This window comes from Ceratosolen solmsi, unplaced genomic scaffold (assembly GCF_000503995.2).
Source record: "Ceratosolen solmsi marchali unplaced genomic scaffold, CerSol_1.0 scaffold47, whole genome shotgun sequence".
In the NCBI taxonomy this organism is placed as follows: Eukaryota; Metazoa; Arthropoda; class Insecta; order Hymenoptera; family Agaonidae; genus Ceratosolen; species Ceratosolen solmsi.
Window position 1 is genome coordinate 4,781,482 of NW_011948419.1, and position 26,013 is coordinate 4,807,494.

Genomic DNA, 26,013 nt, shown 5'->3' on the forward strand with positions numbered 1-26,013 from the left:
ATATAATATTAAAATTATTTTAGTATCAAAGGACAAAAGATCGAATGTAATGAAAGACTCTGAAGAGGCATCTATATTAGAATGCATGTCAATTGGAAATTCTGTTATAGAAGATATTCAGACACATGAAAGAATTACTGTGAACAAAGATGATCATGTAAAGGTAAAAAAAACCATAATACTCTATGTATGTTTTTAAGTCAATCTATTTGAACTCTTAATTGCTAATATTAAAATAAATAAGTTTTCAATTAATAATAATGTGTTGTAAATTACAATTTTTAAGCAACTAAGTCTAAATGTGTTAATTTATAAAAATAAAACATTAAAATAATACATTTTATTTCAAAATAAAAAATAAGGCTAAAACTTTTATTAATTATTTTATATGATTTAACTATACGTTAATTTCACGGGAAATTTTTCTTTTTAATAATTATTAAAGATATGAATAAGTTTTAGCGAATTCATATAAACACATGTTTATATATATATATATATATAATATATATATATATATATACACAAAAGAAATAAAAATAAAAAGTATTTATTGTTTGAAAAATATTGATGAATAGATAGTGTATAATAATCTCATACGTATAAAAACAAATTTCATTAATTTAATGGGTATATAGAATAATAAATTTGTTTTTCTATATTATTATATTATGTTTATTGGTAATTTAATATATACTTGAAAAATTAATAAATAAATATTTATATATAAGATGAATATGAGAATAAGTAATTGTATCTTGCATATTTACTGCGTATTTTATTCGAAATTTTATACAAGGAACTCCTATATAAAACAAACATTTATTATTCTTCAATTCACATTAAAATCCTAAAATTTATATAGTAACGAGGCCAATGTAGAAAATTATGAATCAAAACAATTATTTGCACAAATAAAGTGCAGTTTATAACTTTCCTAGGCAAAAATTCACAAAAGGTGACTATGTAGCCCTTAACCCAAGTCCTATAATTCAGAAGACCCGCTTGTCTAAATTGGTCGTCGCACTGCCTCTGTCTCTTTGTCTCGCATCCGCGCTTCCTCGGGGCTCGCTCGCTATTTTTGGTCCTATGTACGATGCTCACTCGGTTGTTCTCACCTTCGCCGAGCGAATCCGAGCGATGAGTAAAGGGGAACCGCGGGGTCGAGGGACGAGAGGCAGGAGCGGCGTCAAAAAAAGGAGAAAAGGACGAGGAAATGACCCCGGGATGAATTGACTTCTTTGCCGGCAGATTCGTGCAGACGTGGAAGCCGCTAAGTGCAGCATCGGTGTACTAGAGGCCCCGTCTAAGGATGAAGGCAAATACGAGGTAAGGACATATAATGCGGCTAGTGAGACTAAGATCGACTGCGACGTTCCTGACAAGGTTAAGCCCGTACTCCAGGAGCCAAGAGAAACCGAATCGCCATCTATATTCGAAAAATCAAAAGAACTGGAACTGCTGCCTGTAATTGAAGGGGAGGTTCAAGAGCCAAAACCAACACCAGTGCTTATACAGGTAAAGGAATTAGAACTACCACCCATCCAAGATATGGAACTAAAAGGACCAGAATTACCGCTTGTCCGAGATTTAGAGCCGAGAACACCAAGGATACAACTACCACTTAAGGATCTTTCCATCGTTGAGGGTGCAAGTACTAGGTTGGACTGTATCATCGTTGGACAGCCCGAGCCGGAGGTATGAAAGATATGAAGTAGCGTTGTTAGCATGATGAATGTTTTTATGCTTTCGCATTGTGCGAATAATTTTGATAATAATAGTTATATAAATTATTCAAATTTTGGAAATCGAAAGGTTATAAATCTGATGTTATAAATTTATATTATAAAAGTTTTTAAATATTTCGAACAAAACAAATTTTTTAATGCAGCACTTGTTTATCAATAAAATCAATCTGCTTTTACATAGAAATTATAATATGATATTCTTAATACTTTTTATTCGTACTTAAACGATAAATATTAATCAATAAATTTGATAACTACATTATTCATATACATGTTTGTTATTAAAATACAGCTTTAGACGATTTTATTACAAGAAATTACAATATATTACAAAGCTAATTATACAAATTAATACCTTAATTATCATACAAAATAATTATAATAGAATATAAAGTTAATTTTTATTGAGCCTAATTTTGATTATATAAATATTTTGCATTTATTCCATTTGCTAAATTTAATTCTATCAATATTATTCTAAATAAAAGAAATTGAAAATAATATTTATTACAATACATTTATTTACATTATATTTATTATATTTATTTATTATCAGTTGCATTCAATTTTTTATTTCATTATGAAACAAATAATAAAATCAAACATTAAATATGTCATCGACTGCATAAGTTATTAGTATTTTATTGCAAAATTGTACTCAATCTATCAGTCTGTATAAAAATAACGTTTGTTATTTCATTCTTCATCCGATGCTAATCATGGACTATTACGTGAACGTGATCGTGTGTCTATGCAATCTTTTACTTTTAGCATTTTAAATTACATAAACGAAACTTGCGACTAGCATGTATATCTATTTATTAATAATAATTATAATGCTTTTAAAATAATTAAAAGTGAAATAATGCTTTATTGCTAATAATGATTTATTAGTACAAAAATATTCTATTATCAAATACGAAACGTAAAAGAAAGTATAAATAATAAAAAAAATTCTATACCGAGACCATTTGAATTTGAACTTAATTCGTGAAAATTAAAAATATTTATAACTTATTGTTTTAAATTAATCTAAAAGATAATTAAATGAATTTCAGGTTATTTGGTATCACGATGACAGACCAGTTAAGGAATCGGCAGATTTCCAACTGCTCTTCCAAGGTGATAGATGTTCTTTAGTGATGCATGAAGCTTTCCTTGACGATGCTGGTATTTACAAAGTCGTCGCGATTAATGCTGGCGGAGAAGCGTCAAGTGAATGCACCTTATCGATCACTCGTGAGTATTGAATTTTATATATATTGACATTTTGTAACATAAAATATTATTTAATATCATGTGTATGATATCATGAGGTATCATGTATAAACTATGATTAATTTATTTTATACTTAATTTGTAAGGTAATTACAAATTAACAGTGCTTAATTTATATAAGGATGCACAGTGAAAGTTTCCATGTATTTTTGACTTCTTATTGATAAATTTTTCTTAAATATGAGTAAATACGGTATATATTTCTATTAAATTAATGTATAATTGGAATTTGAATTGTTTACAATATGCGATTTAAAATACAAAATAACCCAAAACAAAATCCTTTAATTTTTCATCCATTTCCTTGACTGAAAATATTTATAAGTGAAATATAAAATTTTAAATTATTAAATAGTTTTTCTGGTAGGTTGAATTTAAGTTAGCATTTATTCGTTAGAATCAGTTTAGCTTTATTATAAAACACTCTAACATTTTTTTCTAAAATTGATAGTAGTTGTAATATGTTAACTGAGGTATTAAGTTTTTATTTAACAAATTCAAAAATACAATAAAGTGTTTTGAGAGCTCCGACAAGAATTACATTAAGATTGTTAAAATACACTGGATACATCGGTATTCAATATTTATTTTTAGAATTTTCAAAAAAAATTTTATCTAATTCTTAATGAAAATTAGCATGCCTCTAATTGCATGTATAATAGTTTATTAATTTATAAGTTTAAAAATATTAATATTAGTAGAATTATAATTTGGAAATAGAATAATAATATTAATAAAATTAAATCCAATCATTCAATCCATTGGTTACTATAATATTGGTATTTAATTATGTTTAAGGGATTGGATGAAAAAATTTAATTATTATAAACTACTAAAAACATTTTTAAAGTGCTTAAATTTTAATATAAAATTTATTTAAATTTTAGTTTTAATTTTAATAACAAATTTAATTTATAAATTTATAAGTTATAATGTTTATTTTCATTAAATAACTTTTAATTTATTTAAATTAAAAAAAAAATTAACAACACCATTAAAACCTATTAATTTTTAATTTTATTACTACTATTATAAATTATTAAAAACTTGGTATGATATACGATCACCATTATTTATATCGAAATTTTTATATTTCTCATGTTTACATTGGAAACAAACAAAAATATACCAGCAAGAGCAGTGGAAGCTACTGAAAGTTCCCCAAAGTTCGTCAAATTATTAACTGATCTCCTGATAGCGGAAGGAGAGGAAACCGTTTTCGAGTGCGAAGTAATCGGTGAGCCGAAACCCGCGGTTATTTGGCAATTGAATAGCGATACAATCATTGAAAATGAGCGCGTTAAGATTTTTATCGACGAGAATGGCCGTAACATCCTCAGGATTTCACCGACGACCCCCGAGGACAAGGGCAATTACACGGCCAAGGCAACGAATCGTGTGGGTGAAGCGAAATCATTTGCCAAGCTCGTTGTCAAGGTTCTCGGCGACTTCCAGCGTAAAGATGATGTTGTACAGATGGAGGAAAAATTCGTGCCACCGTACTTCAAAGAGAAATTCGAGAGCAGGACGGTGCCAGAAGGAATCACGACTAAATTTGAGTGCATTGTTATTGGCAAGCCCGCTCCTAAGGTCAGTGCATTTTTCTTTTATTTTAAACTCAATTTTAAATGAAAACACATAAAATTCGAAAGATCTAATACTATTAACATCCAATACTTATTATATATAATACTTACAGTACGTTTTAATTGATTTTGGACAGAAATAAAAATAAAAATAAATGATACTAAATATTTCAACGTTCAAATTATGACAGTTATAAAAGCTGATATTTTTAAATAGAATAAAAGAATTGAACAAAAAAATCTATTTATGTGATAAAGATACTTTAAATACTTAATCTTAATTTATTTTAAAATGTGTACTTGATTAATGTTTGTAAGAACTATATTTTGTATATAATATTTAAGAAATTACCTACAATAACAATAAATATTTACTTGTAAATATCTAATACTATTTTGCTTGGTTTTTAACATAGTAATTTTTATTTAAGTTTTAATATATAATGTTATTTAATAATTTAATAATTTAAAGATTTAAGTTTTCATATAATTTTATATATTTTCATATATTTTCGTATTCTGCTATTAATTTATATTTTTGTAAAAGAATTATGTGCTTAGCCTAGCGGTGACTTACTTTAAATATTATTTTGTTCCATTTCTTATAAAAACATAATAATTCATGAGAGTAGTTGAATAAATAAAATTTTTTGGAAGTAAATAATAGTCATTAGAATGATTTTATTTATCACGTTTATAACATTATAAATCTAAACGAAAATAATTGTAAAAGCATAATTTTTCTGTAACTCTCTTGTTAGTTGTTTTAAATACAAATACAATTTTTTTTAATTTTTAAAACCTTAAAATCTAAAAATATAATTTTTTTATATTAATATACATATATATATATATATATATATATATATATATATATTTATAATTTTAGAAATAATTATTTATTACATCATAATTTAGAAAATTATTTATTTTATATAGATTCAATGGTTATTTAACGACCGACCAGTTCATGGAAAAGATTTTCTAGTTTCTGTTAGCGGCGATCGTCAAGTATTGACTATTCCAGAAGTAGCTGATGTTCATAGAGGCAACATTTCTTGCATTGCGGAAAATGCAGCTGGAAAAGTCACATGCGAGGCAACAATCGAAGTTGGTATGTTGAAATTAATTTTTTTATACTGAATCATTTTTCTTCTATTTCTTATAATAAATGCATATAAAGAAATGAAAAAATTTGTTTATATGTCTACAAAAATTTATTATATTTATTTATTAATTATATTTATCACATTTTAAAAACTATCCGACTGTAGGTTGATTTAATTATTAAATAAAGCGAATCGTTTTGTATATATAAATATTTTTAATCGCATCGTTATATATATATATATATTTAATTTTTTCTCATTTAATTAAAAAGGTTATTCATTATTTGAATAATTATAAAAAATAAATTTTAAAAACAATATTTACCTCTTATATTCTTCATTTTTAATTTCGTAGCTCACTATTACTGTTAATGTAAAAAAAAGAAGAATAGTATTATTTGTAAAATACTATAAATTTGTTATAAAACCATATTAATGGTCATAATCATATAAAATAATGAAGGGTGCAAAAATTTAAAATATAGTAATATAAGTAAAATATATTTATTTTATATAAAATTTATAATGAAAATATAAAACATAATTAAATTATTATGAATACCCATAAAGTATATAATGAACTTTTACGAGTTCCATAAATCTGTTATGCTTTTAAAGCGTGTCAGTATAAAAAAAACAAACTTTTAAAACACTCTAAACGTCATCTGATGTCAAATCCACATTACTCGGCTGTGTTAACGTGTATAGCCGTTACGAAAAATATTATCAGTGAATTAAGTATCTGTCACGAATACGTATACACATAAGACCTTTTGTTCTTTTATTTCTTTTTTACATGTAAAAGAAAAGAGATAGAATAAGACATGCGTTACGTCTTTTACTACTTTTACTAGCAAGCGACAAATCGGGGTTGCGGGACATCGGAGCGAAAATAAAGTCGAAGCTCATGCAACGGTGCCACGAGTTATTAATACTTAAATTTCCCTGCCTCCATTCAAGACAATATCGATTTTCTCTATCTGATTATAAAACTATTATTCCAAGAGAATACTATATGAAGACTATATAAAAAAAAAGGCATTAAATACTATTAATGTTTCTTTATTCTTATTTCCTAGAATTGATTTTAAGTTTTATCTAATAAATTAAAAGAGAAGCACTTTTTAAAATCCAAACTCATATATAATTTTTATTTAACGAATTGTCTTCAATAAAATTTATTTATTTTTGAAAATTGTTATTAATATTATATTATATTATATTATATTATTAGTAAATTAATCAAATAATTTATTATTAATTAATTATCTATTTTGTTATTTAGAATATTAAAATTATTTAGAATTTAGAGCTATTACGTGTTTATATATATTGGAAAATAAGTAAACATATATATATATATATATATATATATATATTTAATATTTTAAATTAATATAATACAAATTGAATAATTGTAATGTCCGTATATTTAAAATTAATCAATTCAATTATTCAAGATGTACTACTCAAAATATTTAAGAAATGTGTAACACGTAAATTTAAAATGAAATGGGTATTAATTACAATGTATTTACTATAAAGCATAACTAGCATCTGAATTTTACGTTAAAATTGGCATAGTATATATTAAATTTTTAAACTACTTTATTTAATTTTTATTATTTTTATAAAATGAAAGCTCATATCTTTTTAGGAATAAACATGATTATTATAAAATGATTATTGTAAATATTATTTATTTTCAATACAATAAAATACTACAATTATAATACATTTACTTTTGATTAGTATGATTGAAATCATTTTTTTTACAATTAAGTTTTTATAATTACGTTAGACATATCAAACTTAATTATTTGTTATTTGAAAATTTCATATAAAAAATTCATTGCTCTAAAATTTTAGAATGCATTTTGAAGCAATCTATTTAATTTATGAATTAAGTTAATTATAAAAAACAACTTTTGTTAGTACGAGTATATGCAAGAGAGACATAGAAAAATATAGAGACAGGTAGATAGACAGAGACAGATAGATAGACAAAGACTGAGACAGAGAGACAAAGATAGATAGATAGATAGATAGATAGATAGATAGATAGATAGATAGATAGATAGATAGATAGATAGATAGATAGATAGATAGATAGATAGATAGATAGATAGATAGATAGATAGATAGATAGATAGATAGATAGATAGATAGATAGATAGATAGATAGATAGATAGATAGATAGATAGATAGATAGATAGATAGATAGATAGATAGATAGATAGAGAGAGAGAGAGAGAGAGAGAGAGAGAAAGAGAGAGAGAGAGAGAGAGAGAGAGAGAGACAGACAGACAGACAGACAGACAGACAGAGAGAGAGGCAGAGAGAGAGAGAGAGAGAATCGTAAAAAGAGGGAGGCATGGGAAAAGAGACTATGTGAGAAAGTCAGTAAAGAAAAAGAAAGGGCAACTGTTTTAAAGATACGCGTGCGTGTGTGGCATGGTCAGAAATACGTTATTTTCGTCGGCACAAATACTCACTAACTGCGAAGAGTCGTTGTCATCTTCGTCGTCATCGTCGCCGTCGCCGTCGCTGTCTTCAATGTGGTCGTGTGTCTACCCGTCAAACTTCACCACCGCCACCACAACTATCGAATAACGCGAGTGATTAAACATAGCTTCATTGCGTGTTGATCTGACTGTTACTGGATATCATCACGATACCGATGGGCAGATTCTCGATTCGAACGACCGATTTTAAACTATTTTTTAATCGACGCGCCCTGCTATCTCATTAAAAAATTATATTAAAATATAATATCTTGCCGACTGCATTCATCACCTGCTTTGAACCCTTCAAATTATCAAGCGGTGTCAAAATCAGTTCATATATAGAAAGCATTGAAAACATAAGTATTTGAAATCAAGTAAAAGATAATAAAGTGCATAGAAGCAGAATTTTAAAAATAAAGATGGAATTCTAACAATTTAAAAATCAAATTGAAACTTTGGTCCATGCTAACTATACTGGAAAATGAAAGTGTATAAAATCGAAAGCTGAGGTAACCAGAAGCTGTCAGTCGGGAAGCAAAGGTATACTGATGAAAGTTAACAAAACATAATTTTTTTTTAGCGATTCGTTTTAAATTATTATACCGTTTAATTAACACATAGATGAATGAAACCAGCGATGTAGTGTTTTTCTGCTGTTGTATTGGAATTTAAACTTATGTATATATATATATATATATATATATATATATATAGAGAGAGAGAGAGAGAGAGAGAGAGAGAAAGAGAGAGAAAGTGAAAGAATTCAATCATTGAGTTAAAGTTAATTAACGAGTTATCGAAAAGAACTGAAGTGCGACATTTAGTTTATATAGTGAATGTTGTGATGTAATTGAAATAATACACACGTTACTATATTGAAGTTCTTGAATATAATAAAGCACCAAATAGATGAGTTTCAGAGTTGAGCTCAATATTATTGGAAAGCTTGATAATGTATTTTTATGTTTCAATTATCTAATGATGATGGCTTATTAATTTGAGCCACTTAATTTAAACAAAATTTACTTATTATTTAATTAACAAATAATTTAACTATATACAAATAATTGTATACTTATTTAAAATATGACCAATAACTAAAGAAATTCATCGAGGTGGGTCTTTTAGAAAAGAATGACATAATTAAAAAAGAATTTAAATTTAAAAATAGAATAAAGTTTTTATTATACTAACTATAAACATAATAAAATATTACCCTCATCATTAAACATCAAGATTTGTTTAATAGATGTGTGCCATGAAAATAACTAGTAACTATTAATAACAATTATGGGTGTTTACGACTTCATTATATTTTCCGTATTCTATTTGACTGGTTGCTCAATGTCAAAGTCACCTTGTAAGCATTTTATAAGATGCAATGTATTATTAACCTTAAATGACCTGATTAGTGCTAACAATTCAAGTGTATTTAAATTATTGATATTTTTGACAATATAGTAGTTTTCATTTATATTAAAAAAAAGTGTCACTGTAGTTGCATTGCAATATAATTAATTTAATTATATTCAGAATTAAATAATATATTTTCTATTTATCGTAAAAATTTACCCAATATTAGAAAACTATTTATTACAATATTATTACGTTCCTATTTAAAATTATTTATTATCTTAATTAATAACTGAAATATTTATATAAATGCTTTATAAAATAATTTTTATCTTTATATCAATTAAAATGTATAAAATTTCAGAATTACTTTGAAAGTTATTTTAAATGCACTAACCTCAATTAGATAAATAAATATTTATATTCAAAATTTTTTATGAAAATTTATTTTATGATATCTCTTATATTGATATAAGAATTATATATTTATGTTCATTTAATATTAATATTTAATAATCAAAAATTTACTATATTTACACATTAATATTTATATAATTATTAATAATATTTTATCTATTATTTTTAAACTTTAATTTATTATACTTTTAAATTAATTCTTCGTTCGTTTAAAAATTTTATAATCATATAAATAAATTGATAAACCAGTGCATCGAAGTACATGTGTAAATTCGATTGAATAATTTTCAGGTAATTAAAATAAATTAACGTAATTAACATACAATTATCCTTTAATATAATAAATAAAAAAATATATTAAACATATTATCGAAAAATCAATGTGCTTTGAAATGTTAGATTTCTAATAAAATTAAAATTCTAAATTAATTTATATCCAAATATGGATAACAGATGTGTTAGAAAATCGTGCATGGAAATAGGTAACTCGTTTTCGAAATTCGAGCGTTCGATTAAAAGTCTTGAGTTCTCAGTTTGGCGAGAGATGCGAGCCAGCAGTCGGCTTGAATTTCTCGTTCCAGATAGTTGCGCATTCTCGGATCTGAATTTATCTGGATTTATTTGCACGATATTTTGGAGAGATGCCAACGACAGGCTTCAAGAGCTTGTATATAGTGTACTTCACTATCGTTGGTGATATATATTTGCTCGTAGATGTTTATGAGAATAGTCGGAAACAGTAATGGAAGCATTGAAGAAATTAATGCTCAAATGGTAACGTTATCATGTCATGATGAAGTTATCTATGTCCTTTTGTAAACTTATAATTCAAACTTGATAATTAACACTTACAATATAACGATATGAAAATATCTCGAAAAAATTAGTGTTTGAGGCTATTGATGATATACTTGTTTTCTATTTTATTTTACTATTTTACTATTTTAATACTATTTATTTTACTATTTTATTCATACTTTTTAAACACTTACGTATACTATTGAATCTTGTATTTTTTCTATTACTTGTAAATAATTAAAATATTCAAAATGTAAGAAAAAAGGATCTCTTAATATTTTGAAATATTTTTCGAAGAATTTAATTTCTTCATAATACTATAATTCAGTTATACAAAAAATTTTTATTCACCACTTACAATTTCAATATTCGATTTATAATAATAAAATAATAATAAAATACAATAATAAAATTCGATTTATTTGTAGTCTAAAAATATTCAGAACTACTCACTGTACAAGATTTTGAATAAAAAAAATTTATATAGATATATATAAAATAACGAAATAAAATATTACAAAATATAATAATTTCAATATCAAATTCAATATAATACTTTCAATTCAAAACACGTTTTCAAGATCATGCTCCCGCAATTAGTGAATTCCATTAGATGAATTGTAGCAAATTTGATTGGACCAGTTGCGGTATAACATAGTAGCAGGTGTGATTGCACGTCTTTTGCTTTCGTCATTTAATGAATCAGGCCGTCTATTTTCGCGTTGCCTTCTGTTCAACTCAAGGGAAACGGCGACGAGAGTAAAACCCTGTATGTTCACTTAGATTGATCGATATACTTCATGTATATGGGTCTTTACATACATTAGCATAACAATCGCTTTAATATTGAGTGTAAGAATATTTTAATAGCCTTGTAAAAAAAAGAAGAATGTGAAGAATTAGAGAAAGAATAAAAGTAAACGGGGCAACAAATGTAGTAGTTGGTTACAAAAAGAGAGAAGCTCGAGATCTCGGAGGAGTATGAAAAAGGAGAATCGTATGAGGTGACGCTTAATTTAATTTTGTTACCAACCTTCGCTTCGAGAAAAATAACACTCTCCCGTTCTACTAACTTTAATACTTTTCTATTCGGTATGTTATCTAACAATTTAACAGCCGAATAATAAGCTAAACATCATTGAAATGTTAAACATTTTGTTTTAATGCACTTTGTAAGTACTTGATTATAAATTATAATTAATAACATTTTTCAAACGATCATTCGTCTCAGATCGATTAAAAATATATTTAAATGTAAAGAAATTTTTAGACAATAATAAGTAGTCAAATGACATCAGGAAGTACATTATAATTTTGCTCTGACTTGTGGCATTGTAATTCATGTATACATAACCATTATTATAAATGTAGCTTTTCAAGTTCATTGGTTAGTCAGATAACGATTACTTTTTATAGTACTTGAGGCACTCAGTATCTAAATGGAATGCAATTATTGCATTATCTATCTGTATTTGTCTGATAGTCTTTTATAGATATAAGAATGTCATTTATGTAATTATGAATCATTCTTTTTTTTTAAATAAATTTCTATCTTCTTATATATTTTGTATATGAATTGTTATATATTACATTTTTTCAATTAAAAAAAAAATATTTATTTTACTTATGATTAGGGAGTATAAATCATTTTCATTGTTTAATATAGTACAGAAAGTAATTGAAAATGTAAATAATTGAAATAATGATTTCTGTGATAATGAAAATATATAATACTATTAATAATTTATTGACTAGAATAAAACAATCTTCGGATAATAAATAATAATAATAATTAATTATAACGTTTAATTAAAATTTTCTATAAGATATAATAAAGGTATCCGAAAATAAAATTTATCGACATAGAATTACTAATATATATATATAATAATATAATATATTTATAAGAATTGATTTAAAAAAATATTGAATTATTAAAATAAAATATTACAAATAAAGGAATTAATTTTTTCACGTATTAAATAATATTTTAATAATTCATTATATTTTATGACTTTCATTGTTTACAACTTATTGAAACAAATAATGTCCGAAAATTAAAAGTGTATCACTTTTTTGGAATATTATTTTGTACATACATTATGTTAAAATTTGTATAACATCTTAAAATTAAAAACTATACGAGGGATTAAAATAAACGAATATGAATGGTAGCATTTATCGTTATTTTTAAAATGATGAAAGAATACTATCAACAAGGATAGAATCCGTGGACATCAACTGAAAAAAAAGAAACGATTACTGTGACAAGGACAGTGACGTTTTGCCAAACTCGTGCCAAAACTCACGAGCATTTAATTATCTTACTTGAGTGTCTTTAACTATCCCTCAATATATGGAGTAATCATTATTATATGCACAGGTGGTGGGATTACAGCAGTAGAGGGGAATATCGAAACAATCCAAGTACCCGACGCAACTACCGAAATGCAGGCCTCTAGTAATAGCCACAAATACTTCACAAGCGAGAAGACGACGGATGAAGGTGGTCTGAGTGATAGTCAGACGTTGACAAAAACTTCCTCATCGATAACGGAATCCTCCACAATGCACAGTACAATGAAGAAGGAATACGTTACAACCACTAGCTCCTCCAAACTTTCCAGTTGCCCTTTAAATCCAACAAATTTGTGCATGAAAAAAACAACACATAGCTCCGAGAACTCCAATGCATATAACGGGGCAGCACCCGTCGTGCAGGTTAGTTCAAAGTTATTTTGTTGGCGTTAATTTTTTCAGAAGCAAACATTTTAGTAAACGTATATACATACATTATTTTAAAAATTCATTTTAAAATATAAAACAATTTGAAATTAAAAAATCCATTGTCTGTTAAGAAACATTTTCGTAATTAAATTACATTTATTTTGACGCCTTTATATCAAATAAAAATGTAATTTAAATTATGATATAAATTGTAACAACGACTTTAAACAATAAATTGTTAAACGCATATTTAAATGTACTTATTATTTCAATAATTATTATATTTTAAAATAATTTTTATGTTTGTTTATTTTTATGAGTTTCATGATATAATTAAATTTTTTAATGCTATTATATCATTCTAAATAATAGTCACAAAAAATTGAAGAATACGAACGAATTGTACAAGATGCACCGGGTGAAATCCGACAAGAAAAAACGATTATTGTCACTCAAGATTCAGGAGGCACAAAGCAAAGGGAATGTAAACATCAAATACAAGTACAAAAACCTTGTAGAAAACAGACTGCTCCACGTTTTGTTACACCTATCACTGGAATGATAGTTGATCAAGGGTCAAATATTGTGCTTGAAGGAATTGTTGATGGTAATTTTTTTTTATATATTATAATAATATATTATATTTAAATATACATTATGTCTATTATATAATAATAACTCTTGTGTACAATGTAGGGTTTCCACAACCGGTAATTACTTGGGCTAAGAACGGACAAGAATTACTGTCAAAGAATGGTTTTAAAGTAAGCTATGACCATAATCACGTAAAGTTAGAAATAAGAGATGTAACTGTTAAAGATGCTGGTAGATATACGTGTACAGCTAGAAATGATGTAGGTAATTCGAGCAGTACAGCAGATCTGGTTGTGAAAAGTAATAATTTATAATATAATAATTAGAATTATGTAATTTAAATAATATAATTATTATTATTATTTGTTTAATTTAAACAGAGACTATTTTTCCACCTGTATTTGGTAGAAGACTTCAAGCACAAGTAGTGAAAAAAGGAGATAGAGTAATTATGGAAGTTGAAATTACAGGTACACCAGAACCGACCGTTACGTGGTATAAAGATGACGAACCTCTTATTAAATCGGAATTTAGAATGAAACAACAGGGAAATTGTTATTTCTTACTTATTGATAAAGGTATGATTTTATGATGGATTATTAAATTACTATTTGTTGTAAATATTATAAAATATATAAAAATAAATTTAGCGGAGAAGGATCATGCAGGAAAATACATGGTTCAAGCAACAAATGCTGGTGGAGAGGCGCAAAGTATTGCTGATTTTGCTGTATTTGAGCCAACTCCTGATACAATGGTTGAAATGCACAAGACTTTAGTTTATGAAAATGTCCAAGATAAAAATGCCAGAAAGGTGAATACGAAACATATTTCTGTATGCTTAATTTTAATATAGAAATATTTTATATAATAACTGTATTTTAATAGTTACAAAATTGCGAAAATATTTAAAAAAAATAATTTAAATAATAGCTTTGTTGCGGACAGCCAACTGAGATACCTGGCGCAAATCTAACTACGGAACAAATCACAACAACAATGATTCAGCCAAGTGCTGAAATAAAAACACCATTCCCTTCCACATCCTCGTCTTCCACGATCCGAACTATTAAATCCGAAGTAACGGATGAATCTCAAAAGGTATCCCGGTCAGAAATGATATCGTCTTCTATTGAATCGCATAGAAGTGAAACAAAGTCAGAGCAAAAGTTTCATATGAAACTTGAACATAAGCCAGCACCATTTGATGCTTCGCAAAAAGATGAACAAATACAACTTAATAATAGTAATTATAATATTATTGATGGAAAATCCGAAATAATAGAAAATGAAAATATCGAAACATCATCTATGGCACGTAAAGATGCTCTTAGTTTCTTTGAATCAATATCAAAAGGAAGCGATAGTTTTTCTAAAGCACCTCGGGAAATGATTAAATTAACAAATGAAGATGATGGAACAGGTCCTGGATGTGATGTTAGAGTTGAACAATTGACTAAAAATTATGAACGATCAACCAAATTCGAAGAAGCTAGTCAGGAATTACCAAAACCAGATATTCAAGCGGGCAAAAAAGGTGTGCAGGAAATATTTAATAAATTTCAGAAAGGTTCATCATCACGTGGAATCGATAATACTATGTTTGATTTTCCTTATGAAGAACATAAATTATCACCTTTACAATGTAGTCGAACTATATTAGAAGATGTTACAGCATCTGGATCACCAATACATGGTACTTTGACTATTTCTAAATTAGAAGCACAGTCAGAAAGTGCTGAAGCAATGTTAAAGGGATTCAATCTTATACCTGAGCCACCACCAGAAATTGGATATGCGCCAAAGCCCGACGAGCATACTAAAAGACGTCCTGATGTTTCGATTAAAGCAAAACAATTACAAGAATCATTCGCGAGTTATTCTTCGGTTGATGCACCGATTGGAGGTGTTAAAATATTTCCTTCTTCAGTTCCACCACCAGTCCGATCAAAGACGCCAGAAACAATACCAGAGTGTTCTTTTTCTATTCCACCACCTTTTGAGCTTGATAAAAATATTATCGAGGACACGTGTAATACAAAAAAATTTCAAGAAAAAAAAAATTACGATGGGTATTCCTCATCTACATCAGCAGAGGCATTAACAATGGAAAAATCTTGGGCACATAAAAGTGCTGATTCAAGTAAAAAATCTTGGCCGCCACAACAAAAAACATCTTTTACTGATAAACAAGAATGGAGTCTTCCAGAGCAAAGCTATAAAGTTTCTTCGTCCGAATCAAAACATGAAATTGAATTGAAACCAGAATATCGTTGCACCCAGACTACTATCGAATCTTCAAGTTCCTTGGAAAAGAAATCATTTGGATCAAAAGAGATTCACGTTACAGAAAATAAAATCATACCACCAGCTTCACCTCCTAAACCTGAACCGATCATCTATAATGCGGAAACTATTAAAGTAGGTCATACTGTAAATACTGTCGAAGAAAAATTAGTCACGGAAAAATATATAGCAGAATGTGGTGTTCAACAAACGGAAACTACAGAAAAAAAGTATGAATCGACGAAGAAACAAAATGCTAGACCATGGCCTGACGGGAGCGATTTAAAAGCACCCGCATTAGTTAAGAAAGTAATAGACTATTCAAAACCTTCTATTAAACTTTATCATGAAGCTTCTTCAATTGACTTACAACCTGGAACTCCTCCAGAGTTAGCATACACTCCAGGGCCATATATGCATGAAAAGAAGATCGAAAAAAGAGAAAATTTTTTGGAAAAATCATTAGATCGCAAAGCTGCTTTTATTCCAACAGGTGGAGTACGAACAATACCTTCTATTATACATGAACGTATTTCCAGAGATAAAATTTATACGCCAACAGAACAATCACAACCAACCGATGTGTCAAATAAATACTTAAGAAGTTCGTTTTATAGCGAAAGTGATTATGAATCTGAAGTTGATAATACATTAAAATCTTATGTAAGTGACAATGAACAATGTACAAATGGTTATAGGAGAGTTAAAGCGCCGGTTTATGTCCAACCTTGTAGACCAAAATCAACAGAACTACAACCAATACCTCCATCAAATTTTGATATTCCATCGGTTATTACCCCTACAGTTAGTGATTCTTCAATTAAAAAATTATCTTCAAATTATCAAAAAGATTTTCGATATCAAGAAACAAGTAGCCAATCCCAACAATATGATATATTACCAAAACCTGGCTCGCCACCGATATATGTTCAGCCAACAAAACCTACTCCAAAGATTTTCAAACATGAATCACCAATAATGAAAACTAAAGTACTACAGCAAGAAAGTGGATATATGGCCGATACAGATGAACCATTACATTTGCAACAACATAAATCGTTTTCTGAATCAAAAGCAAGTTTTATGGAAACTAAAAGTTACAGTAATGCTCAACAAAAAAAAGAGGATACATTATCCTTATATTCACAAACTCACTCTTACTCCACTATACCAAAACATAATATTCAACGAACTTCTTTCGTCGAGAAAATAATCGAGAAGTCACCACAACAACAATTTAGAACTACTCCTTTAAAGGTTCGGAAGAACAAAGCAACGTATATTAACCTTGTATTGACGTTTGGTTTTTATTACTTAAGTGTTGGAATTAAAAAAATTCTTAACTACTATGTCCCTAGATAGAATATAATTTTGTGTTTAACTAAAACAGGACATATATTTAGCTGTTATATTGCTATAAAAAATACTAATGAGTTGTGTTTTAATTGAATAATAACGACTCCATTCATTAATTATTCGTAAAGTTTACTGCTTTTTGTGATAGATGTTTTTTATTTATTATATATGAATTCACGACTTTTTAAATTATTTTTTGCTATTTACAGGATAAATCCCAGGTGTCGCAATGTTCATCGAGATTTTCTAAGGGTGAGTTTCGTGAAAGTGATTACGAAAGTGATTATGATAGTAGTAAGATATCATCTCTTTGGAAGTCTCAAAATTCTGCTCAAACAGTATCAGATACTAAAACATCATCATCTTCAAAATCAATGAAATCATCCATTTCTAGTTCAGGTTCGTTTAAAGCTCGTACCAAACGCTATTTCTTCTTCTAAGGTGAATGTCCCAGGAACTAAATAAACAATAAATATATTTGAAATATAAATGCAAATGTATTTTAACGATGGTTAAATTGTACCCAAATGAATTATTATGAATGTATATTTTTGTAATTTACAAGAATTACACCTATAGTACACATTATAATATCATATAGAAAAATAATAAAATTTATCGTACAAGAATTTGGGACATTTTCCATGTATACAAATTTGTAACTAGTAGTTTGTTTGTTTTTACTTATTAATTTCTTTTCCAGCTTACGAACACTATGTAAATGAAAAAATTTTTGCTTTCTCATTTCCCTTTGTCTGCTTCGAATTACTTTATAACTTCTTTCTCGTAGCATTCTACTTTCGATCATTTATTTGCTCAGCCTTGTAAATGGTGGATTAACTTTTTCTGTTTACTTATTTAATACCTAACATTTTTTTAATATCACTGCAGCGTCTGTCTGAAACTCTTCTATTTTACGCTTATAATCATTTATCTTCGAGTTTATGGTGCTTCTACTTTTATTAGACATCACATCATATATCACTCGTCAGAAAACACCTCTGTTCTAAATAGGAAAATCATCGGCACCTCCATTGTCATTTACCAAAACAATGAAGGAAACTGTCACTAAGAAAGAAAGTCTAAGGGATGAAAGACCCAGACCTAAATCTGCGTCATTCCCTGATACTCCACCAGAAATTATTTATGAGCCACAGAAGCAATCGTATTATGAGGGTCGCAGTGGCGTACCTTATCACAATGCCGTAGGAACGGAAATGAAAAAGACTGTTTGCATGGATGAATCAACAGAGAACACGAGAAGAATAGTCACAGTTGAACAAACAAGCAGAGTTATTAAATTCGGTGAGAATCAAGTACAACACGAAATAAATCGATGCACTGGACCAACTGGCGGTGATCAACAGAAAAAAAGTTCCTACAATGTTCCGACGCCTACGAAATTTATTCAAGGTCATTTTCGTGAATCCGATTATGAAAGTGATGTAGAAACCAGAAAAATTCGCGCTAAATGGGCACCTAGTGAAAGTGAAACGGAAGAACCGCAATATCGTAAAGTACAACCACCAAAAACTCGAACTTGTAAATCGCCTATAGTTACCTGGCCAAGCGATTCCGAGATTGAGAAATCTGAGAGCGAGAGGCGATCCACACATATACAGACCATTAACCGGCAACAACAAATGTCTGAAGAAAACTACAATCTGAAACCTGGTTCACCACCGGAATTTGGATATGCACCTGCATATGAATTCAAGAAGAGTGCGAATCGTAAGACGATTAAGGAAATTTTTCTTCTTTTTTTAAACGCGATAATATTTCTTATAATTAACGAATTTTAATTATTACACATTATATTAATTATACATAAGATTTACGTTTTATTTATGCATATCGCGGTATTATAAATGGCTAAATCCATGTAAATATCGAAAGTATACTTAATAAAGAGGAAAGATCGATGATGCATTTGAATCATCTACAATTCGCAGACATAGCCACGAAACATATAAGCAACATGACGAGCAGCTTTAAATCGAAAACAGAGCAATTTGCAAGTGAGATACAATCTGATTTAAAGAAACACAGTAAGCCGATTCTGAAACAGTCGATGTCAACAGACGTCGGCAGCGTAACCGATGGCGGAGACGAACCGAGAACATATAGGGAAGAATCCAGGGTTGCTCAATACGGTAACATAACAAATTCATGCATGTGCGAAAATCTTTGATTCAGCTGCATATTACTATATGATTATAAGATTCTCCGTAATTATTTATTTATTCCAATTCTACCATCTAAAATATAATTATATAAGCAAATTTAATTTCGACAACTATCTTATACTGGAAAAAGGTATATTGGACATGAGCCATCTATCAACAAGTCACATTAATGCGCCTGCTTAGACTATCTTTTATTTCAATAATTTTCATTAAATCATTAATGCGACTTTTAAAATTGCAAATAAGTATTTTATAATTTTATAATATTTTATAATTTTATAATAAACAAAATTAATTTCGAATTTTTCTATCAAAAGCTGAACAAAAAAAGAAAAGAAAAATTGAAAATCATTATTTGTATATGAAATTACTCAATTCTAATGTACTTATGATTTCATCATTAAAAATATTACAATAGATTTTTTATTTGAAAAATATATTATTTTGTATTACTTAAAACTTCATTCTATGAATTATACTTTAAAAATAAAAAAATTTGGTCATGTAATTCGACGGGGTTTGTTAATGCATTTTGAGAAACGTGCAATTAACGTAAGTTTATCTATTTTTAATTTATTTTAATAATTTAAAAATTTTAACTTAGCAACAAAATGATGTTATATTCAGATACTAAAAATTCATTACAGAAAACTTTAAGAATCTTATTTTAATATTAGGAATGAAATATGTTGTTTTTATACTTTATTACGTCTTATCTTAATATACATAATATTGAAAAATGATATAAGCTATACATGCTTATTCTACACATAAAAATATGCTTTTTTAAGAATTAAAAACAATATAAATATATAAATAATTATATTTTAATTTTTTAATTTTTTTAGATACATTTTGTATTAACTTTAAAATGATAATTAGAAAAATCGGTTTTATAGCTAAATATATTATTCGAAGACGAAGACGAGTTTATTTTCCGTAACAATATATATAATTTGTATTGTAATTTAATTGGAATTATTTATAAAATACCTTTTAACAATTTATTTTATAATTATAATATTTTATTAACTATAAAAATATTAGATTTAATAATATAATATAAATTCAATGTAAAATGTTTTTAATTAATTGTTTATAATTGAAACTAAGAATGGCCTAAAATATTTTCAATAATAAAATGCGAATATTTATACAATAAAATGGAAATTTGTCTTTCAATTTTACATATTCATAAGATAATTTTAAAATATCTTAATCTTTAAGTTTTAATTTAACTTACTTTAATTTAATTTTGTTTCATATCCCATTTGAATTATATAGTAAAACTACTATGACTTAAAGTATTTTAAGTTTTTTGAAATATGTAAATTTGAAAAAGTAAAAAAAAAACATAAATATTTCAACAATATCTAGAATACTTAACAAATTATCTATTAAAATTCGTATGTTAAAAAATTTTAGGATATGCTTATATAATTATTAAATTTTTTGAATGTCATAGAATTTGTTTTAAAACTGAAAATAATAATCTTCAAAAGTAAATTATTACATACTTAAATTAATTGTATGTGTGTGCGTGCGCGCGCACGCGTAAGTATAGCCAGTTACTAAAACTTAATTCATATCTGAATTAAGAGATATAATAGTTTAAACATAGTAAGGATATAGTAGTTTAATAAAGAAAATAAATAGTTAATTATAAAAATATTTCTCATGCTGATACTATAAATAATTCGCTTACTTTTTATATAGCTAGTCTTTTCGTTTTATATTTTTATTTTTTACTGTTTATCTTTTTAAATATTCTATAACATTTGAAAATTGGAATAAATATCCTTAAACCGTTGTATATGGAATTTTGCTCCCTAAGTTCGAATTAACAAATGTGTTCTTGCATCCGAATTATTCTCGCTTGTCCAATCAAAAAAGACAAACCTACGCCAATTCAGGTTCAAAACACATCGATCCAGACACGGGTCTAATCTACTTCAAATACGATTTTGGCTACGAGTTTGGCGTTGTACTACCAGGTGAAAGCAAACATATGACTACGAATCACAGTCAGAGTTACAAAAACAATCGAAAACCTAGTGATATTGAAGTACCAATCATTCATGAATTCACATATTGCAAAGAGAATGGTTTCGGTAAAGACAAGAACTATCAGCGAAAGTCAGTTAACAAATTCGGCAAGAGCGTTAAGTGGGAGCCGACCTCGGAGAGCGAATATTCGGAAGTTGAGGATTTTAAAGGGCTGGGACACAAGGTACCGATATCATCAAGCTTTTTGATACCAACATCGTCACCGTCACCTAAGTGGGATCCGATATCTCCAAGTCCAGTTTCTCTCAGTCCCAGTTTACCAAGTCTCAGTCCACATTTCGGAGGTGGACCATCAAGTAACGTCGAATCAACGTCAGGTATCACTCAACAAACACGAACGACGATGATAAAGACGACAATGGAGTTACCATTTTTTAATGTTACCAATAAGCATCGATTTCTCTTTTAGACTTATATAACTTTAAAAAGCTTAGTTTATTATTAGAGATAAACGTGAATTAATTTTATTCTTCCTACAAATGTTCTATTAAAAATACCACGACTGATAGTTAATAATTTTTATTTAATTACTAAACGATAACAATTAAAATTTTGTTGTTATGCTGAAAATACATCTTGAATACATCTTGAATATATTCTATGTATATGAAATTATTCAAAATGTATTTTAAATATATACAATTCTAAACTGTGTTATAACTAATATGAACTTGTTATTAACGTAATTTTATTAATATTCTTTTATAAAGCATGACATTATTATAAGATTAATAGATAAAATAAAAAATCAAGTATCTTTTATTATATAATTATATAACAATACGTAAAAATCTGAATAATATTTTACGCCAACTGATATTGATAAAGTATTTAAAAAGTTTTTTATTAAAAAAAAACCATTTTAAATAATATATATATAAATAATGTATAATAAATTTTTTGTGAGAATTATTAATAGTTATTATAATTATTAATAGTTCGTTTATTAGTACTTTGCTTGTCATTTTTAAATTGATCTATTTTATTTTTTTGAATTTGAAAATATTAAATGACTAATGCAGGCTTTTCTTTAAAATAAAGATAAACGGTATTACAATTTTACTACTGAAATTAATATAGTAAGTATTATCTAAGTGGTGTATATATATACATTTGTAAATCACGTACATAAACCATTGAGTCACATATTTCATCCTCGTTCATGTGTTTCTTGAGCATCTTATTTGCGTACTTGGCTTTTCAAATCCCTTTTAGGCAATTGTATATATCATCCAAAAATTTGTAGGAATTCAAGCTAAATTGCATAATAATTTTTATCTTTCATTGTCAGGACATTTAAATAATATCACTTTTTTCCAAAGTAAATTCTACTATATTGTTTCTGAATACTGTATATTGTGAATTTCAAAGTATTGATAATTTTGTCGTAATGATTTTAACTTGAAAGAAATTATTTGATTTCTTTCAAATTAAAATAAATCAAATAAATTGATTTAAATTTTAGGTTCGCCGTGGTCTACAACCAATGGTGAACGAATAATTCCAGTTACTACTGAAGTTGTCAAACCTTACATCGAAATTTTACCTAAAAAAGCGCCATTGTTTATAACGGTATAGTAAATATCCTTTTCTATATGTACACTTTATTATATTTCTAATTATTGATAAAATTTGTGTTCTTTAATAGTCAATATAAAATGAATTATATTCAAGTATAAATATTATGAAGTAATTAAGAATATTGTGAATATTTGAATTCAGGATTTTATAAAACAATAAATTAAAATATTTTAGACTTCAAAATTTTAAGTTATAATTAGATACGTTACTCTTAATAAAAATATTTTATATAATATTAGAAAAACTATATCAAAATTTTTGCAAAGATAAGATATTATATGTATATTTGTATATATAATAATATATCTCGTATCACTTTAAGGTAAAGTGAAAATCAAATCATTTACTCTAAAAAATTTTGTTTTTTTGAAATAATTTCATTAAATAAATAAGCAAATTTTGTACACGCTAATACCATAAAATATATAATTATGCAGTTATAAATAGTTATAAAATACAACTGCTAATAGTGTTTTAGAGAATTTATACGATAGTAATAAATTAGGCTTCTAATTGAAATAAATTAAATAGTTTTACGTAAATTTTCAAATGTATAATTTTTAAAGTCTTATTCGATATAAATCATAAAATATTTTAATTAACTTTGAAATAATAATACATTACTTGATTTATTCGTATAATATTAAACATTCTTTAAATTGATTAAGATTCTTACAAAAGAGAAAAGTTACATGTTTTGTTTTATTCGTTTTTAGCCATTGAGAGATATAGCAGTAATAAATCGTCAAACAGCCCGATTTGAGTGTATTGTCCAAGCAGAACCACAACCAAATATTATATGGTCTAAAGATGGCAGAATTGTTGAAAATTCTTTTAACGCTGAAGTTCATTATCGAAATGGTGTTTGTAGGCTCACTTTACCTCAAACTACTCCAGGTTTGTATCTAAATAATTTTATTAAATTTATATAATATAAACGAAAGAATGTAAAAATTAACTATTAAAATAAAATAACGGACAAATCGTCCTAATAAAGTATACTGGAATTTAATTTTAAACAATTTCATATTGGATATTTTTCAATATATTATTTGCTATTTTTTTATCAAATTTATTTATAAATTTTATTTCTATAATTTGGATAATGATATTACGAAATAATCGAGAGAAAATAGAAGTATAAAAATAAATACATAAAAAATAATAAATATCTACTTTTCTTATATTCAACTAAAAATATTTTTATATTATTGTATAGAATTTTTTGGTTCGTAGATATAATAAAAATTTGCATGATAAAAGTTATATTTAAACGAAAGCATGTACTTGTTATTTTCATATTTATACATTAATTATTAAAATTATGATTTTAATAGTTTTCGTTAGAAATAATCAATATTTCAATGTTGAAATATTAAATATTAAAATTAATATTATGAAAGTATGTTTTGAAAATTTCAAAATTATATTTCAAGAGAAGTATAATTTCAAGCATGAAAATAGGAAAATCCAATTAGTGTTTTATTGACCCCGATTTCTGAATTTTCAGAGGATGCTGGCACGTACGCTTGCACAGCAACAAACGGCCTGGGTTCGTCTGTGACATCAGCGACCTTGCAAGTGTCAGGTAATAGACGATCGATATATGGAATTTAATTAATGCACGCCAAACGTATCGGGTGAGGTGCAATCTTGCAATTAAAAATACGAAACCATGACGCGGTAGTGGTGGTGGTACTGCATGAAGATTAAAAGAGAGCGAACAAGAGAAAGATAATTTTACAAAAACTAATGAATTTCGAACATTGCGTTTGGGATATTTACTTTTTCTTTTATTTATTTTTTTTATAATTATCGGTATGAAATGTTGTTGATTTATTATTTCATTTGAGCTTAACAGGAAAGTGAATAAGATATAAAGGGGGAAAAATTTTTAAAAGGTTAGAGATAACCAGTTGATCGAAAGAATACAGAGAGAATCGTATTATTTTGTATCTCACAGACCGTTACAATATGAGAATAAAATACGAGTGCCAAGTCAATAATTTCTGCCTAAGCATTTCCACAAATATAATTTTTTTTTATTTTTGAAAAATAGGCGTGATAATTTTTTTCTAGTCAGAGGCACATGCTTATAATATATACTTTTCTTTCCGTTATAAAAGTATCAGATTAAGCGGAGATGCAAAATTAGCAATAGTAACATAATGAGGTCTTAAATACATACTAATTGTAAATTTTAATGCTATGAAAATAAAGTTTCTATTTCAATAAAAAGACACTCGTAAATTTTGCTTCCATCCATTACGAATTTAGCTAAACTTTTATTTTCTTTCATTTTATAAGAATGTTTTTTTTTAATAATTTCATAGAATTGAATAATTTTAAATACATAAATTCTCTAGAAAATTAGACTATTACCTATTAAAGCTGACAATATTAAAGTTCCTTTCAATAT

General features: G+C 26.9%; 1 protein-coding gene across 1 annotated transcript; it reads left to right on the forward strand.

Moving 5' to 3' along the window:
* The first annotated feature begins 29 nt into the window (after nucleotides 1-29).
* Nucleotides 30-25,468, forward strand: LOC105360586 (muscle M-line assembly protein unc-89). The gene is made up of 18 exons (XM_011497528.1): nucleotides 30-163; nucleotides 1,252-1,698; nucleotides 2,807-2,987; nucleotides 4,159-4,616; nucleotides 5,552-5,726; nucleotides 13,181-13,518; nucleotides 13,897-14,131; nucleotides 14,221-14,418; nucleotides 14,499-14,696; nucleotides 14,769-14,932; nucleotides 15,052-17,661; nucleotides 17,970-18,159; nucleotides 18,775-19,491; nucleotides 19,713-19,913; nucleotides 21,860-22,330; nucleotides 23,479-23,585; nucleotides 24,311-24,491; nucleotides 25,105-25,468. The coding sequence occupies exons 1-18, from the start codon at nucleotides 50-52 to the stop codon at nucleotides 25,209-25,211; spliced, it is 7,092 nt and encodes a 2,363-aa protein (XP_011495830.1). The 5' UTR covers nucleotides 30-49; the 3' UTR covers nucleotides 25,212-25,468.
* Nucleotides 25,469-26,013: the final 545 nt, after the last annotated feature.